General features: G+C 36.4%; 1 protein-coding gene across 1 annotated transcript in view; it reads right to left on the reverse strand.

Annotated features, from left to right (window-relative positions):
• Positions 1 to 13,234, reverse strand: part of GTF2B (general transcription factor IIB) — a 28,619-nt gene extending 15,385 nt beyond the window's left edge. The window contains exons 1-2 of the mRNA XM_069478176.1: positions 13,155 to 13,234; positions 9,153 to 9,259 (exon numbers count right to left, since the gene is read on the reverse strand). Coding sequence (XP_069334277.1) covers positions 9,153 to 9,259; positions 13,155 to 13,171 — 124 coding nt within the window. The 5' untranslated portion in view covers positions 13,172 to 13,234. The remainder of the gene's footprint in view (positions 1 to 9,152; positions 9,260 to 13,154) is intronic.
• Positions 13,235 to 17,415: the final 4,181 nt, after the last annotated feature.

The following is a 17,415-nucleotide window of genomic DNA, read 5'->3' on the forward strand; positions in this document are numbered from 1 at the left end:
AAGTCATCCTCCGGCTTCAGCCTCCCAAGTAGCTGGGATTACAGGCATTAGCCACTGCACCCAGCAAGGGTCAAAATACATTCTTATCAAAAATCTTGCAATTTTAAAGAGAACTCTGATCAAAAGATACTTTATAAACAAATACTATAATAATGAAGCTTGTCTCTAAATCACAGTTTGTTCCCATAATGTAAATTGAGAAGGAACTCAAAATGAATTATCTCCTAGAAACAAACCATACCATGGTTCATTTCCCAGATCAGCCCATAAAAGCCTACTTTATCCCTGATGTTTAGACCCTAAAGAAAACTCCGTACAAGTTGACAGCATAAATACTACTTGGAAATAGTTTCTAAGGGAAAATACATTATAAGTTCCATCCTTGAATATCTTACTGCATCTTGCTTTTCCTCATATACAAGCAGGTCTGTAGCAGCAGCAGCACTTCAGCTGAGGCTCTGGTTGAAGATGCATCCTAACCTTGGCCACGATAAACTCAAGTCATTCACATACTAATATTTTTCAGTCCTCTATCCTATGGCACAGGTTTCTTTATCCCTCTATTTGGCATGAATCTCCCCCCGTAAACTTATTCATTCTTAAAGATTGTGCTTCACTGTAAATTCAATAGTAGTTACTCCAGAAAGTTATCATTTCCTTCCTTTGTGCTTTCACCGTACTTAGAAGACCTATAATATAGCTTTTACCACACTGTGTTGTATTAATTTACCCTCCTCCCTTCCTCACACTATCCAAAGAGTTGCTCCAGTGCCTGCTGATAGCACCACATCTTTCTATCACTCTCAGTGATCAGCACAGTGCTTAACAGAATTTGTGGTAGAAAGACCAGAGGTGTTTAAGTTCTGCAGGCCTGGATTAAGTGGCTCTGTCACTCACTAGATGAGGAATCACAAGCTAATTATCTAAGCACTCGGAGTCTCAGTTTTCCCTTGTGTAAAATGGAAACAAGCTACCTCAAAGAACAGTCTGTTAAACAAGTAAAATTTGTAATTTTCTGATACTTAAGAAAAAGTTGCCATCTTTAAATTAAAAATTCTACATTAGGCAAGAAGGCTGTATCTGAAGGCCAATCCAAGAATTTCAAACTGAATACAAATAATGCCTTACTTTAAAAACATAGCTTGGCCATATTAAACAACACCTGGATTCTTCCCTCTAGGAAAACACTGTTAATGCTAATTTAAAGATGGTAACCAAATAATCTTTAAAACATTGGCGCATTAAATATGCCAGACCCACACTAATCACTCAAACACATGTTGTAACCGACATGCTATAAAAGATTGGTATCTCAGAATCATCCTCTTTTTCTACAAAGTTAAGAAAAAAGCATTTGTATCTCCAAAATATGTATCACTGATATTTCATACTAAAATTATAGTATATCCTTCATACATTACTTCATTTGTCTCTTAATTCTGACATGTATGATATCTGCCTTTTTGGGGAGAAGGGAGACTTATTTTATAGATGAAAAATGTTAAACGTGAAGAAATTATGTAACTTGACTATACACAACTAATTAACTAGTAAAGCCAAGCCTAGGTTCTAGAGCCATTGATTGTAGTTCTACTAGGAGTGATGGAGACACATAATTATAAAATATATACCCTATAGGAGTTTGCAGCCTAGGTCTGGAGACAATGAAAACAGGAAGACAGAGATGAAAAATCTTGAAGTACAGAAAATCTCAAAGAATGTGACAAATTGTACAGTTAATAGTACAGATTTGGCTGGGCGCGGTGGCTCACGCCTGTAATCCTAGTATTCTGGGAGGCCGAGGCGGGAGGATCCCTCGAGCTCAGGAGTTCGAGACCAGCCTGAGCAAGAGTAAGACCTCGTCTCAACTAAAAATTGAAAGAAATTATATGGACATCTAAAATACGTATAGAAAAAATTAGCCGGGCATGGTGGCGCATGCCTGTAGTCCCAGCTACCCGGGAGGCTGAGGCAGTAGGATCCCTTAAGCCCAGGAGTTTGAGGTTGCTGTGAGCTAGGCTGACGCCAGGGCACTCTAGCCTGGGCAACAAAGCGAGATTCTGTCTCAAAAAAAAAAAAAAAATAGTACAGATTTGTGTTCCTCAATTTGTTACCAATGTATGACCCCCATTAGAGTTTCTGGGAATGAAGCCTAGAATCTTTTAAAACACATTCCCCAACTGACTCTTACTGCACACTTAACGCATTCATACTTCAGATTCACCGGTATAATAAATAATATCCAGAATGAGTTAAGGAGGGAGAGGTCCAACTGACTAATTTTTCTCTTTAAAATATACCTAAACTATTTCCCAGTATATCCTTATATTGCTTTTAAGCACAATGAAAGAATTTTTAAATGGCACACAAAAAAGTGGCTCTAACTAGAAATGATACTAGTTTTAACCACCCCTCATTATGAAATGCCAATTTATAAAAGTCATGAAAGACCAATTTCACATTTTAACAGCTATTATAACGGTTTACTAACCCAACACTTTACTGATTATATATCTATGTATGGGCAATGTACATGGTCAAATTTATGAACTGACGATCCAAATATAATTATACTGCCACCTCGTGTTCAACTTCTAAAATGACACACTATACTAAAAGGATTTGGCAAAAAAAAAAAACCCCAAAAATCAAAAAACCCACAAAACAGTGCTATTAGAACCAATAGCTTCATGATACAAACAACAAAGCAATGCTTTAAAAACTGTCCCTGTTTTAGAGTCGCTACCAATATTTTAAGGTTCTCCAATAAAATGAGATAGCTAATACCAAATCATAACACTTTATATGTTTAAAATAAAAATCCTGTAATTCAAATAAAAGAGAAAAATCAATCGGACAACTATTACATATTGAATAGTATTAACAACAGCCACAAAAATTTGTAAACAAGTTGTAGGAGAGACTAAATATTACACAGCTATTTAAATATTGGGGAAAAAACATTAAACAAAAGGCAGTAAACATGTGACAAATTGTATTTTCTGAAGATGGCAGCAATAATATCTCCCATCCACATGTTCTACTGCAATATGACCTCATCACTCTCACACTGAGGTGGGGCCTATTTCTCCATCCCCTCCAATCTAGGTGGGTCCTATGATGGCTTTGACCAGTAGAATACAGAAGTGATCCTGTGCCATATCTAGGCATAGCTCTTAACTACCCCCATCCAGCTTCTACTTTCTCTTACACTTGCTCTTGGGATATTTCTCTTGGAAACCAACTACCATGTATAAAATATGACAACTCTTAGGCAACTACGGAGAAGCTCTGGAGGATGATAGATCTATGTGGGGAGGCCCCGGAACACGGAGGCACCAGAAATGCAACTGAAGATGCCATTATAGAAGTGGATCCTCCAGGTCTGGCCTGTGCCAACTGTCCAGATGAGTCCTTCCCAAATTACCAAACCATAAAATCATGACCAAAATAAAATGGTTGTTATAAGCCAACCAAACTTTGGGGGTAGTTTGTTATGTAACTGAAATAGAAATTGATTCCTGAAGTATGATGTTTGTTGTTTTAAGAAATACTGAAAACACGAGGCACTGGTTTTGTGACTCAGTAGTGGGCCTCAAGAAGACTGAGTGAAGGTCTGGAGGACAATGAGAAAGGTGTTATTAGAGACTGGAGAAAAGGTAGTCTATATATATTTTTTTGTATTATAAATTATTTCATTTAAAAAGTTGATAGTAATGGGGTCTCTTAGTTGCTGACTCAGGTGAGTAGAGTGATGCATGGCTTTGAATATGAACGCTGGGCATTATCTAGCCCAACTAGATATAATTGAGTTTGGTATTAAGTAGGATTACTAACAATGGGCTTCCTAATTTTCAAGCACAAATTAAACATTAAATACAGGATTGTCCAAAACCACTCTGAAAAAGTTTCAGTTTCTAAAGCTGTCTAGTCATTATTTAAACCAAAGGTTATTCAAATGCTTATTCAATAAATACAGTATAATCTAAAAAGTTTCAGGCAATGTAAAATTTTATGGCAAGCACATTCAAACCATGTACACCAAGATCATTTACTAGGAAACACATGATATCATCTAGATTCAGATTCCCATGAAAATCATTATCTCAAATATGAAAAAAGCTACAAATGTTATACCCTTAGTGGGTTGCAGAATATGTGCCCAGCTTGATTTCTTCCCTGTTTTCTTAGCATAAAAGGTAAAGGTTAAATTGAGCTGGCAGCAAAGAGCAGATGTCTTTAAACCAGTGAGACAATTCAAATTCAATTACATATACAGTCATGTGCTATATAATTATAATGACATTTTGGCCAACAGATCGCATATATGACAGTGGTCCCATAAGATTATAATACTGTATTTTTACTGTACCTTTTCTATGTTTAGATATACAAATACTTAACACTGTGTTGCAAATGCCTATAGTATTCAGCACAGTAACATGCTGTACAGGTTTGTAGCCTAGAAACAACAGGCTATACTACGTAGCCTAGGTGTCCAGTAAGCTGTACCACCTAGGCTTGGTTTTGTAAGTACACTGTGATGTTCAGACAGTCATGAAACTACTTCTCACAATGTACTCCCATCAGTAAGTGATGCATGACTGTATAACACAATCTAAATTTACTACTGATATATAACAATGATATATATATATATATATGTACACACACACACGTGTGGCTATATACTAATTTAGACTCATGACCTGTCATGTTGAGTTAAGCTATTTTCAACTTAATTTGCTTGGTAATATTCTCTGCAAAATAGAATTTTGCTAACAGACTCTTCTCCAACCACCCTTGTTTGGTCACGGAATGGATTCTTCACTTATAGGACATATTACACATTTAACCAAAAATATCTGTGAATGAGCATACTATATATTTTAAAAATAAGTGTAATATTTTGTGTGTGTCATAAGAACCAATATCACAAAGAATTAGTGCTATAAACTATAGAAAGGAAGCTATATAGGATTCTATTTTAAATTTTTCAGAACTTAAGATTTAACATTTATTAGTGTTCAATACTAGTAATTCAATAAAGTAAAACTAAAAGAAAATCAACTTCCTTTGGTTTGATACAGCAGAAAAATGCACATAAAAGTTAAGGATTCCAAGCACAAGAAAGCATATAAGCCTTGTGAATTATATCTTCCTTCTCCAGTTGATTAATCTTATCCAATTGTCTTGCTGATTAAAGCAGAAGTGAGGCTGATAGAAGAGCTGGAAATATAATGGGCTACTTTTGCATTACTTCTTTTTAAAATGGCCACAGAAGCTAATAGGGCCAAGAAGCTGAAATTATCTTCAATCTTACACTTCTGCCTCACAGATTATCAGTTTGATATTAATACCGTGGAACAATTAGAATGCTCTCATTTAACTCAAAAGGTTAGCAAACACTTTCTGTAAAGGTGCATATAGTAAATATTTTAGGCTTTGTGGGTAAAGAGGCAAAATTGAGGATATTAAGTAGGTATTCATATAAAAAGAGAAAAAAATCCACTAAGTTTTATTGATAAAAATTAAAATATAATAATAATTGAGTATAATTTATTGTAATACATACCTACTGATGAGAAGAATGGAATTCTCTTTCTTGGGGATAACATTTCACTTAACTACAGTTCAAAGCTAATGTTCCCTAGTATCAAAATCAATTATAAATGTTCACATGTCAATAATGATGTGTTACAGGATTTTATATATTTCATTTTAATGTGTCTTTTTACACAGCTAAGTACTGCAAATACTGATATTAATCCACAGCATATTTTAATTGAGCATATTTACTGCTTAGAAGACATTTATAGAATTTTATTATATTCTTCTCCTGATATTTGCCTTTTAACATGTTGTTACATTGCAGATTAGTCATTTACAATTCAAGGTTAGATGGAAGCTTCTTATGTGCATAGTTAAAATGAATTTTGAAATATGAAAATTTCCTTTACACTTGCATCCAGGCCTGAAAAACACTGCTGAAAATATAGACTGACCTTGGAAAATATATCTGCTGCAAATCTGTGTAATAATGAAGATCCTGTTTTAACTTCTGACAGCACTAGAAGTATATGGTGTAAAAAGCAATTTGACATTACATGTGATTCAAATAACATTTAATTGTTGTCGAATTGACTTTACTGCAGTTTGTTTCACACATAAGCACTCCTTTGCCTTGCAATTCTAAGTTGAATTCATTAAGAAATATTAGCAATTTTGTAGCAAAAGCTAATTTTCAAAACCATCCAGTGTTCAACAATAGTAGTTGGAAGGCAGTACCAATTCAGAAAAACCTCAACCCTGAACTCTGAGTTAAAAAAAAAACCACAACAAAACTTTGCTACTGCTAACCTACCAAATTACTGTGTGGTAGGGCAAGTCAGGATATTCAGCTTTTATTTTTTTAACAAAAAATTTTATAGAACTGAGGACAGTTATGTCCACAAGAATGAAATTCACTGTTCACACTACTGGTTTATCAACACACAGTAGATTAAAATCTTTTCCACAAAGTACTTGCCAATCAATAATATAATGAATAAGCATAGGCTTTAAGCACCTTGTATTTTCACACTTAGTAAATTTGTCCAACTAAATCTTCTGCTCTACACATTTTTACCACTATTAGTTATAACGCATCTTAGCAGATTCCACTTCAGGTTGTACTGAATCAGTATTTTTGCAATTTCTTTGAAAATATTTTCTCCTATAGTTATTCCATGTAGGCAACTCTCAGAGGCTATTTCTGTCACTTCATACTCAGCACTGACTTCTTGAATAAACTGAGCAGTATCAGTAACATCTGTCTAGTCAAGAGCCAAGGAAAAAAATACTTGAGATAATTTGCCTTGATTTTTAATTGACTACTATTGCTCCCAGAGTCCTCAACTCTTCAAGCAACTGTTCTTGCTGAGAAGCTAACAGTCTTAAATAAGTTTATTTTCTCCGGACACATCCTATCCTTGCTGTAATCAAATACAATTTAATTAACTCATCATTGGTAAATGGCTTTCCTTGCCTGGCCTACAAAGAAGCCACTCAGAAACTTACTATGGTTGCAGGCTTGTTTTTATTTTTACTTTTGTGAAGAAATTCTGTTGTGTTAAGATATTTCACTTTATAAAATTTTTTTCTGATCATTGTTTTCCTGAGTTAGGAATATTGTGATGAACGCTCAGTATGGTAATGTCTATGTTTATTGTATTCTTTTAACATAGCCATACTATTATTGCATAACAAACAATGCTTTGCCATCTAATTCAACAATAAAATAATCCACACTCCATTGTGCCTGAAAAGTATGTCCTTCAAAGTTCACTTTTCTTTTGGCATGATGGGTATGCAATGGTAATAAAAATAAAATGTTGCAGTATGGTGACATGTGTGGAACTCAAAATGCTGTAGGTGATAACTGCATCAATACAATCTGTAGTGTGCGGAGCAGCAGAACAAAGTGATGAGAGTACCACATGTGGTTTCTGTCACAAATACTAAACTCTGCTATTGTAATGTGAAAGGAGCCATAGACACTGTATAAACAAGTGAGTGTGGCTGTATTTCAATAAAACTTTACTTATGGATACTGAAATTTGAATTTGATATTATTTTCCTATGTCCTGAAATCTGTTATTCTTTTGGTTTTTTTTCAACCATTTAAAAGTACAAAAGTCATAACTAGCATGTAGGCCATACAAAAACAGATGGTGGGTCACAGTTTGCCAATCCCATATTGAAATAATTTTATCATGAAAGGCAATACAGGGCCAAGGCACAGTGGCTTATGCCTGTAATGCCAGAACTTTGAGAGGCCAAGGCAGGAGGATCACTTGAGTCCAGGAGTCTGAGACCAGCCTGGGCAACATAGCAAAACCTCATCTTTACAACAAAGTAAAAAAATTAGCCAGGTATGGTGGCATACACCTGTAGTCCCAGCTACTCGGGAGGCTGAGGCAAGAGGATTGCTTGAGCCCAGGAGTTTTAGGCTGCAGTGAGCTATGACTGCACCACTGCACTCCAGTCTGCGTGAAGCCAGACACTGTCTCAAAACATTAAAAAAACTAAAGTTAAAAAAAAAGCAATAATACAGGATAGAAATCTGGTTCCCATGCAGACAGTAGAGCCAGACTGTCAGACTACTTGAACCTCAGTTTGCTCATCTATAAAATGCAAATAATGTCAGTACTCACGTCACAGGTTTGTCGTGAGGATAAATTGAGTAAATACATATATCATTTAGAACAGTGCCAATTATACAGTAAATTATTAGCTGCTAATGTTATTTACTGAGTAGGATACAACTGCAAATGGTTTTCAATTCCTATTAGCTATTCTATGCTTTAAAACTCTCATCATAGGTCTGATGCAAGCAGCCTTCTTGGATGAGTATTACAGATATATACTGAGTAAGACAATTCCACAGTATACCACTACCAATGTTGCGGTTATACTTCCCACAATTCTTCCAGCATTTCCATTCCAAAGTAATTCAAACTGCTAAGTACTACCACTATTCTCAGGTGCTGGCCACAAGTCCATTATAAGAATAATTTTACTCTAAATTCTGTTGCATATCTAGATTAGTAAGCAAGTAGGTATAAAAGTAAAATTTTAAAAAGTGGTATTTCTGCCAATAAAAATTTTATACTAGATATTCATCAAAAGATGATCCCATATGAAAGTTATAACACATCTTTTTTGTTGACAAAAAGGCATTGGGTGAGACTCAGTACAGATACACCTTTATTACTCTGAAATAAATCATATTTATATACTTTCCAAAGTATACAAAAGCCACAAAAGTTGGATTACATTTATTCATTATTTAATATGCATGAGTGTCACCCCCCTCTTCCAAGCCCCCATCAAACATTTAAGACTAAGGACTTAGGAAGTTACTGTAGGCCTTTTCATTTCTTTTGGATCAGCTCCTATCCCACATTATGAAAATACGCATTTGAATATACAATAAAATATGGTATCTCTGGATGATTTTACTCTTGTTTCTGCTTCCTATTTTTTTTTTTTAACAATATAAATTACTTGTGGGGGGAAAAAGTCAAAATGTGTTCACTAAATGATTTTAGAAAATATACAAAAGCGAAGTACCTGTAACAGTGATTTAAATTAAAACCATAACTACTCACCTACAACCAAGCCACATTCAGGACAGATCATATCACCAGCTCTGTAGTCCTCCACTAAAATGGCATCTGGATGGTTTGGACATGTAACTCTTGGAAGAGCATCCAAACTAAATGAAAAAAAAAAAAAAAGTAAGATTTCGAACATTTTTTCATGTGTACAGTTAAGACACATGAAAGTTAAATTTTCAAAGTAAACATCCTATTTAGGTTATTTTAAATTCTAGCTAGTCATTAGTAGGTAGATTCCACTGGAATTATTTTTATCAGTCACTGGTTTGCAGATATGCAAGGCTTTTAAAACATAAATAGAAAACAAGTGTTTCTTCTCATAATATGTAGGCTACTAAGATTTAAAAAAATCTTGGTCAGTGTAGTAATGACTAGCTACTATAATAAGCTGATAATACATGTAACATCCAGCCTGTGTCCTCTGTCACGTTTTTCCTCTGGTCAGAGAATGAAGTTCAAGCCTGTATTTTTCTACTTGTTAGTTACCTTAGTATCAGTTTTAAAACAGTACAGTGAACGGAATAGGTATATAAATGAAGGATGGTAGATGTGTCCCTGCTAAACTTAAGACCTGATGATTTCACTTAGTCCAGAATTCAGTTTTTCAGCATTCAAGAAATGGATTCAAAAGCTACTTTATAATCTACTTGTAATATTAATAATTTGCTCAATCATTTTGTTTTGAATTTTGGGGAAGACACATTAATCTTAAATGACCTAATAAAATCAGCTTTAAAAGCAACAAAGATATTTAATGTAGATTTAATAATTAGTTCTCAGGGTATTGACCTTACGATCACAAAAGCTTGGTATCACTGCAAGTAAGCTCTTTTTAAAAATCCATTTGAAGTAACATAGTAAATGGTTAGGTTAAAGCCATCACATACATCTTAAAGACAAGATCAATTATACTTATAGTACGTAAAGAGGTATTTGTGGTTTTGGATAAAGTTTCTCATGCTAGCAAATACAATTAGAAATGGTTATTCTCAATTTAGAAGGTAGAGCCACCGGAAAACTGATGAAATAATCCATATCCCCCAAATTTATGTAGTCAAGTTAAAACATATCTTGGATCTTCTCATTGGGAAAATGAGAAAAGAGAATTGCTTTGTTTGTGCTTATTCCATAAATTCCTGTTAGGAAAATATTTTAATAAATTATGACAAAATTAAACGGTTGGTACAAATTATAAAAAACTATGTTGAAATAAAGGAAAATGTTAGCAAAGAAACAGTAATTACAAATTAGTAAAACAGGAAGTCATACTTAACACAGCATCCAAATGACTGATCAATATTTTTGCACTATTAAAAAGTAGATAGAAAACCCGGGTGGGGACGGGGAGAGAGAGAGGTGTGTGTCTGTGTGTGTGTAAACGATATGGAAACATCTCAAGATTTACTAAGTGAACAGTATGGTAGGAATTCTATACAACACTTAAAAAGTATGAACTAGTTATATACAATTAACATGGATGAATCTAAAACTGATGACCAAAAGAAACTAGACAGTGGAATACATATGCCACTTACGTCAACTTTAAATCAGGCAAAACAAATCTATGGTGTTAGAAGTCAGGATATGATTTTCCTTGGGAAGGGGTAATGACTAAAGATGCAAAGGTGGCTTTGCTAGTGTCTTACCTAGTGCTAGTGGTATTTGATTTCTTGACCTGAGTGGTAGCTATCTATCTATCTATATATACTCACTTTGTAATTGAGCTGTGCATTTAAAATCGGTGTGGTAACTTCATAAAAAAGGTAAAAAAGTAGTGGACAGGGTTTATTATTAGGCCACTTTTGGGGGCAGGGGAGGTTACAGCTACATGTGCATGTTTGTTAAAGTATAATCACTAAGAAAACACCAAGAAACTGGCAACAATGGCTGATTTGGGGAGAATTAGATGGCTAGGAACTAGGAAAGAAGGAATACTACTTTTCATTGTATAATCTTTTGTACTTTTGCTTTTGTGCTATTACTGTATGTTACCTATCAAAATAAAATAAAATCATCCTGTAGTAAAATTTTAATCAAATTACCCACAAATATGAAAGAGGAACAACACGAATGGGGGTGGTGGAAGTAGTTATAAAGCGAAACAATAGGGAAGGAATGGAGAAAACCACCAACGATGACATTAAAACAATATAGACTACCTAAGGTGACAAATAAGCACAAACCCCATTTTATAGCTATAATTTATTGGGTACCTACTATGTGTCTAGTGCTATATATTTATTATTATCAATCTCCACAACAATCCTTCAAGACAAGCCTTATTTCCATTTTAAAGATTATGCTCAGAGAATGATTTGCCTGAAGTCATGAACTAATAAGTGGTGGAGCTTAGATCTGAACTCAGAACATTTGTGCTGTTCTGTCAGAACACCAGGCAGTTTCATAGGCTAGTAAGTATACATCTTCCTCAGGCAAAAAAATGCTAAAGGTAGAAATACTGCCATTTACTTTTCTTTGTTCTCATTGGTAGAAACACTTGAGAGAGAGAACTGCAATGACATAAATTTAAGAGCTGGATGTATCTAGAAAAAATTTATTTCAAACTTTTTAAAAACAAATGAAGAAAGTAAAGGAAAAAAAAGGAAAGAGTATTCTTCGGGTAAAAAAAAAATCTATCTAGTGAATTTACTATATGCACTACTTAACTACTGCAACTTTTTTTTTAACAAATAAAATTTGTTTATTATATGCAAAAGCTGTGCCTAAATATAACCACGTTTACCTTCCATACGTATTGCCATGAGAGAATTTAAGTTGTATTTGGGTGATTTGAGAAAGCTTAAGTTTTTCACTTACTTATAAGGAAGCCTTACCTGACACAACCACACCCATACAGAATGATTGAGTATTCAATCACAGAATTTGAATCAGTAAACAAGAGTGTCATTGGCTTTAAGAATTATTTCCAAACAGGACATTAACTAAAGCTGGCCACCCCCATTTTTTTTTTCTCTTCACCATAAAATGGTAAGTCTTGGCAGTTACCAGAAAGGGCTTACTATTTTGTGAAAATGACTTTGGTGAAATTCATCAATTCTATAAATGATAATAGGTTCAGAAAAATTGTGCCAGAGTTGCCTCCCAGAAGCTGTAGAATTAATTTGAAACTTTCAATACAGTATGAGCTAAATAGAGGCCAGTTGTTGAAAAATCAACATTGGCATGACTCAGTTTACACTTATGCAAAAATAATAATATCTACCTCATAGTGTAATGAGAGATATAATTAGGATCTGCAAGCATTTTTCAGGTCACAAGATTAAAGCCTGTCTCTGGGGGCACTGCATACATTTCCTGTACGTATGAGTACATTTTAAAATATATATTAAAAAGCGACTTCCCAGCATATATATCTTAATTTTCTGCAGGAAAGATTTTCTTTCAGAGAGCATTTGTAAAGAAACCCTTCAGCAGAGAACTAATCAACGCTTCCGATGTGCGCAAGCTCCCACTTTCAGAGGGCCGCTGCGATGGTAACCAGTTTCCATCCGGCTTACTAATGCTGACGTTCCTAACTTTCTAGCTGTCATATTGACAGGGACCTAATGGTTTCCCGCACCTTTGGAAAGGAGAAATTACGGACCCTCGGGCTATTCGCTATTCGGGCCGGAGATGGAAAAATCAGTGTAGGAAAAATTAACAGAAAAAGAAGGTAAAAATATTAGCCAAAGACGGGAGGCCAGGAGCTGGGGACAGAGGAGCCCACCGGGGCCCACATAGGGTGGTGCCTGGATGAAAAGACGACCTAGGTCTCTGAGGCAAAAACGACGACATCTCGGTACCGCCTGCGACACCCCCAGACAGCCCTGCCGTCTGCAATTGCCTTTGTCCGGGCCGGCCAGCCAGTCTCTCCGCTTCTGTCTCGTTCCTCCGGGGCGCTCTGCTCCACACGGCTGCCCCGGCGGCAGCCTAGAAGCCCCCGGCGCTCGCCGCCCGCCCCTCAGCTAGCCGGGCTCGGCCTGACATACTAACCGGCTAGTAGACGCCATCTTCGCGGCTATTGCGGCTCCAGCAACAAGCGACAACAGCTGCGACGAAAACAGGAAGAGATTGTGGCGGTAAGACGCTCAGAGACCGGCTTTTATAGGCAAATTACCTGCGCAGTCGTAACAGGGAGCGGCTACGGGTCGGGAGACAGGCCAAGAATAGTGAGAGCCCATACGCCCCGCCCCCCTTTGCTTTTTCTTATTTTCTTACTGTTTCTGTAATTTGCTATGTTGACTGAAGGGAACCCAGCAAACAGGCTACACCAGAGCTACTCTCAATTTGAATGACTTAAAACAAAAAGAAAACCCTGGCTTCGTGGTGGGGGCAAAGCACACATCCCTGAGGTCTAACCACCCTTTCTTCCCTCTCACCACTCCTGTCCCCTAGTCAGTTACTCCCCTTTGAGCTCAGTTCTTACTTCCCCCAAGGGGCGATTCTTTCTGACTAAAAAATTTGAAATAAAAAGAAAAATTCACTTAGGTCATCCAGAAAAGTTGTCAATTAAGGCTCTGTCATCAGCTATCATGCTGTGCCTTAGGCACGTCCTTTAACTCATCAGTGCAAGGGGTAATAGTATCTGCCTTGCATACCCTTTTAGAATTGGCAGGAGATGAAACAAAACCATGTGAGAGCACTATGTGCACGAGAGGCACGAAGATATGAGGCCTGCCCTGATCTTTTTTTTTCATGGCCTTTGCAAATTTGGCTGATAGCTAAGTAGAGAGAACTTGTCAGAATGTTTAGATACTGCAAAGGTCCCTAGATTTATTCATTGGGGAAACTAACGTCAAAATAGTAATAATAACAAAAACAACACAACACTTTGCTGAAAACAAATCAACCTTGACAATGTGGAGATTGGAAAAAAGAAGGTGTTCCATGGTTTCTATGGGAAGGAGAACTTAGAATATACCGACTGTTTTGTTCATTTGAGGATGGGACCTAAAAGCCACTGAGCACAGCGTTGTTGTCTCGGGAAGGTGGGAGCTGCTAACCTCTATAGAAAGAACAAGGAATGTGAAAGGCAAGAATTTAGAAACTGAAATCTAGATGGGGACGAGAGAGGATGATTTCTTTTCTTTTTTTTTTTTTTTCAGTCTTCAGTAACTTAAAAACTTGATTATATTCTTGTGGGGTTTTTTCCTCCCTTAATATTTGGGAAAGTTTCAAAAATGCCAACCCATTTCAGCTGTGCCATGTCCAACCAGGAAAGGGCTTGGAGGTGTTCCACCTCAATCCAGTAGAGGTTTCGTGGTAGAGCATCTTAGCTTGGGAGAAGAAGAGGAGGAGAGGGCAACTAGACATCTCTTGAGGATCAAGAACAAGGATCTGGCACCCAGTGGATTCCTGGTAGACATTCAATAATGTTTACTGAAGAAAGAAATTGAAACGCCAGAGGAGGGAGGCAGAGAGACCGGTTAAATTGCTCCTGCCCCACCTGGAAAGCTTCTTATTTGTCATAACCTTGTAAAGATTTCTTTTATATAAAATAAAGGCAGCTTAAGTAAGCCATTCCTTTTCTTTTGTTAGTATAGCATTGACAATTAATGAAGCATTTAAATCAGTATTATCCCATTTAATCTTTATTTCTGATCCTGAGATTAACACACACGCATACACACACAGCTGGGTTTTATCAGCCTAGACTAGCATTTACCAAAACTTCCAGTATATATCATCATTTTTATTTAAATCAATCACATAAATTAAGATAATTTGATTAAATCAATTGTTTAGATTAACTCATCTTTTTTAACTTAGAAATTTATTTGAAAAGTTTATATCTCTCTGTGAAATCACAAGTTGATGTGCTAGTTATAGTTCCTCTAAAGTATAATATCCTTACATACCTAGTAGATGATTAAAAAAATACTCATGACTACCTAGATTTTTTAAAAAAACAACTTTATTGAGATATAATTATATATCATAAAATTCACCTGTTTAAAATTCAATGATTTTTAGCAATTTTACTGGGTAGTACAACCATCCCCACAATCCACTTTTAACACATTTCCGGCCGAGCGCGGTGGCTCACTCTTGTAATCCTAGCACTCTGGGAGGCCGAGACGGGCGGATTGTTTGAGCTCAGGAGTTCGAGACCAGCCTGAGCAAGAGCGAGATCCCCGTCTCTACTAAAAATAGAAAGAAATTCTATGGACAACTAAAAATATATACAGAAAACATTAGCCGGGCATAGTGGCACATGCCTGTAGTCCCAGCTACTCAGGAGGCTGAGGCAGGAGGATCACTTGAGCCCAGGAGTTTGAGGTTGCTGTGAGCTAGGCTGACGCCGCGGCACTCACTCTAGCCCGGGCAACAGAGTGAGACTCTGTCTCAAGGAAAAAAAAAAAAAAAAAAAAAACCACATTTCCATCATCTCAATAAGATCATTCATACCCACTTACAGTAAATGCCTGTTTCACTCCTAGCATCAGGAACTGCTATTTACTTTCTGTCTCTATAGGTTTGCCTTTTCTGAACTTTTTATATAAATGGAATCATATGTTGTCTTTTGTGTCAGGATTTTTTCACCTGGCATGATATTTTGGAGATTCATTAAATTTATCTTATGGTCTCACTTTTGGAAACATTAATATATAAGTGTCTATTACAGAAGTGTCTGGATGTCTGGATGGTGATGTTGGAGAAAATGGCAATTCCCTAACTTAAGCAAGGTTTGGAAAATATTTGGAAATTATAAGACATAGTCTGTTGGGCTAGGAAAAAAAGGATTCGGTGGACTGTATGACCAGATCTAACTGACTCTTTTGGAGATGGAATTAGACTCCTAGAATTTTAGACAAGCCTCATGTGTGTGGTAGCTGCTGGGCCATATGTATTATTTTTATTAACAGGAGAGTTTTTAAAAAATTTTCAGATTTTATCATGTATGAAAATGTTCAAACACAAAAAATTAGAGGATATTATAATGAATCCCCATAATATTTGTCATCTGATTAAACAATTATCAAGATTTTGCCACATTTATTTCATGTATTCTTCTCTTTACTTCTTCCTGTGATCACATATTTTAAAATAAATCCCATTTGTCACCTGAACCCATACATAGTGTATGTTTCTAAAAAATATGGACTATTTAACCTTTTTTACATAGCAATATAACTTACTAAATTACCAATATCACACCAAGTTTTCAGCTGGCAATTTTCCTGGGCCTGTTCTTTTTTTTTTTTTTTTTTTTTTTTTGAGACAGAGTCTCACTCTGTTGCCCAGGCTAGAGTGAGTGCCGTGGCGTCAGCCTAGCTCACAGCAACCTCAAACTCCTGAGCTCAAGCGATCCTACTGCCTCAGCCTCCCGAGTAGCTGGGACTACAGGCATGCACCACCATGCCCGGCTAATTTTTTCTATATATATTTTTAGCTGTCCATATAATTTCTTTCTATTTTTAGTAGAGATGGGGTCTCGCTCTTGCTCAGGCTGGCTGGGCCTGTTCTTGATGGTTTGATTTCACCAGGCAGAAGAGTAAGGCCCTTGGTCTCAGGTCACCCACGTGGCTCATTTTCAAGATCAAAAATCTCTAGAAGGGGCCAGGCGTGGTGGCTCATGCCTGTAATCCTAGCACTCTGGGAGGCCAAGGCTGGAGGATCGCTTGAGGTCAGGAGTTCGAGACCAGCCTGAGCAAGAGCAAGACCCCGCCTCTACTAAAAATAGAAAGAAATGATCTGGACAGCTAAAAATATACATAGAAAAAAATTAGCCCAGCATGGTGGCATATGCCTGTAGTCACAGCTACTAGGGAGGCTGAGGCAGAAGGATTGCTTAAGCCCAGGAGTTTGAGGTTGCTGTGAGCTTGACGCCACAGCACTCTAGCCCGGGCAACAAGGCGAGATTCTGTCTCAAAAAAAAAAAAAAAAAAATCACTAGAAGGGAACTTCTCAAACCATCGACATAGTGGGCGTTCATTAGCCACATCCTTCCCAAACACTTTGTTGATATTTTCAGCTGTCTGCACTGCATTGGTTCCACAAGGGAACTCACATTAAAAAATAACACAAACTTTTTGCTTGTCCATGGTTTCACAAAAATTGCTCCAAAAAAAAAAAAAAAAAAAAATTGGAAAGGTAATCACAAGCCAAAGCATCTGTTTGAAAGAATGAGGATGTACCTTCACAATAAATATAAAGCAAGTATCAAAGTTAAATGTCAGAGATATCAACTGTCAAACTTAGTACTTAAGGAAATCAGACATTCCATACTTAACCCAATAGTTGAGTTCTTTGA

This window comes from Eulemur rufifrons, chromosome 8, assembly GCF_041146395.1.
Source record: "Eulemur rufifrons isolate Redbay chromosome 8, OSU_ERuf_1, whole genome shotgun sequence".
Taxonomy (NCBI): domain Eukaryota; kingdom Metazoa; phylum Chordata; class Mammalia; order Primates; family Lemuridae; genus Eulemur; species Eulemur rufifrons.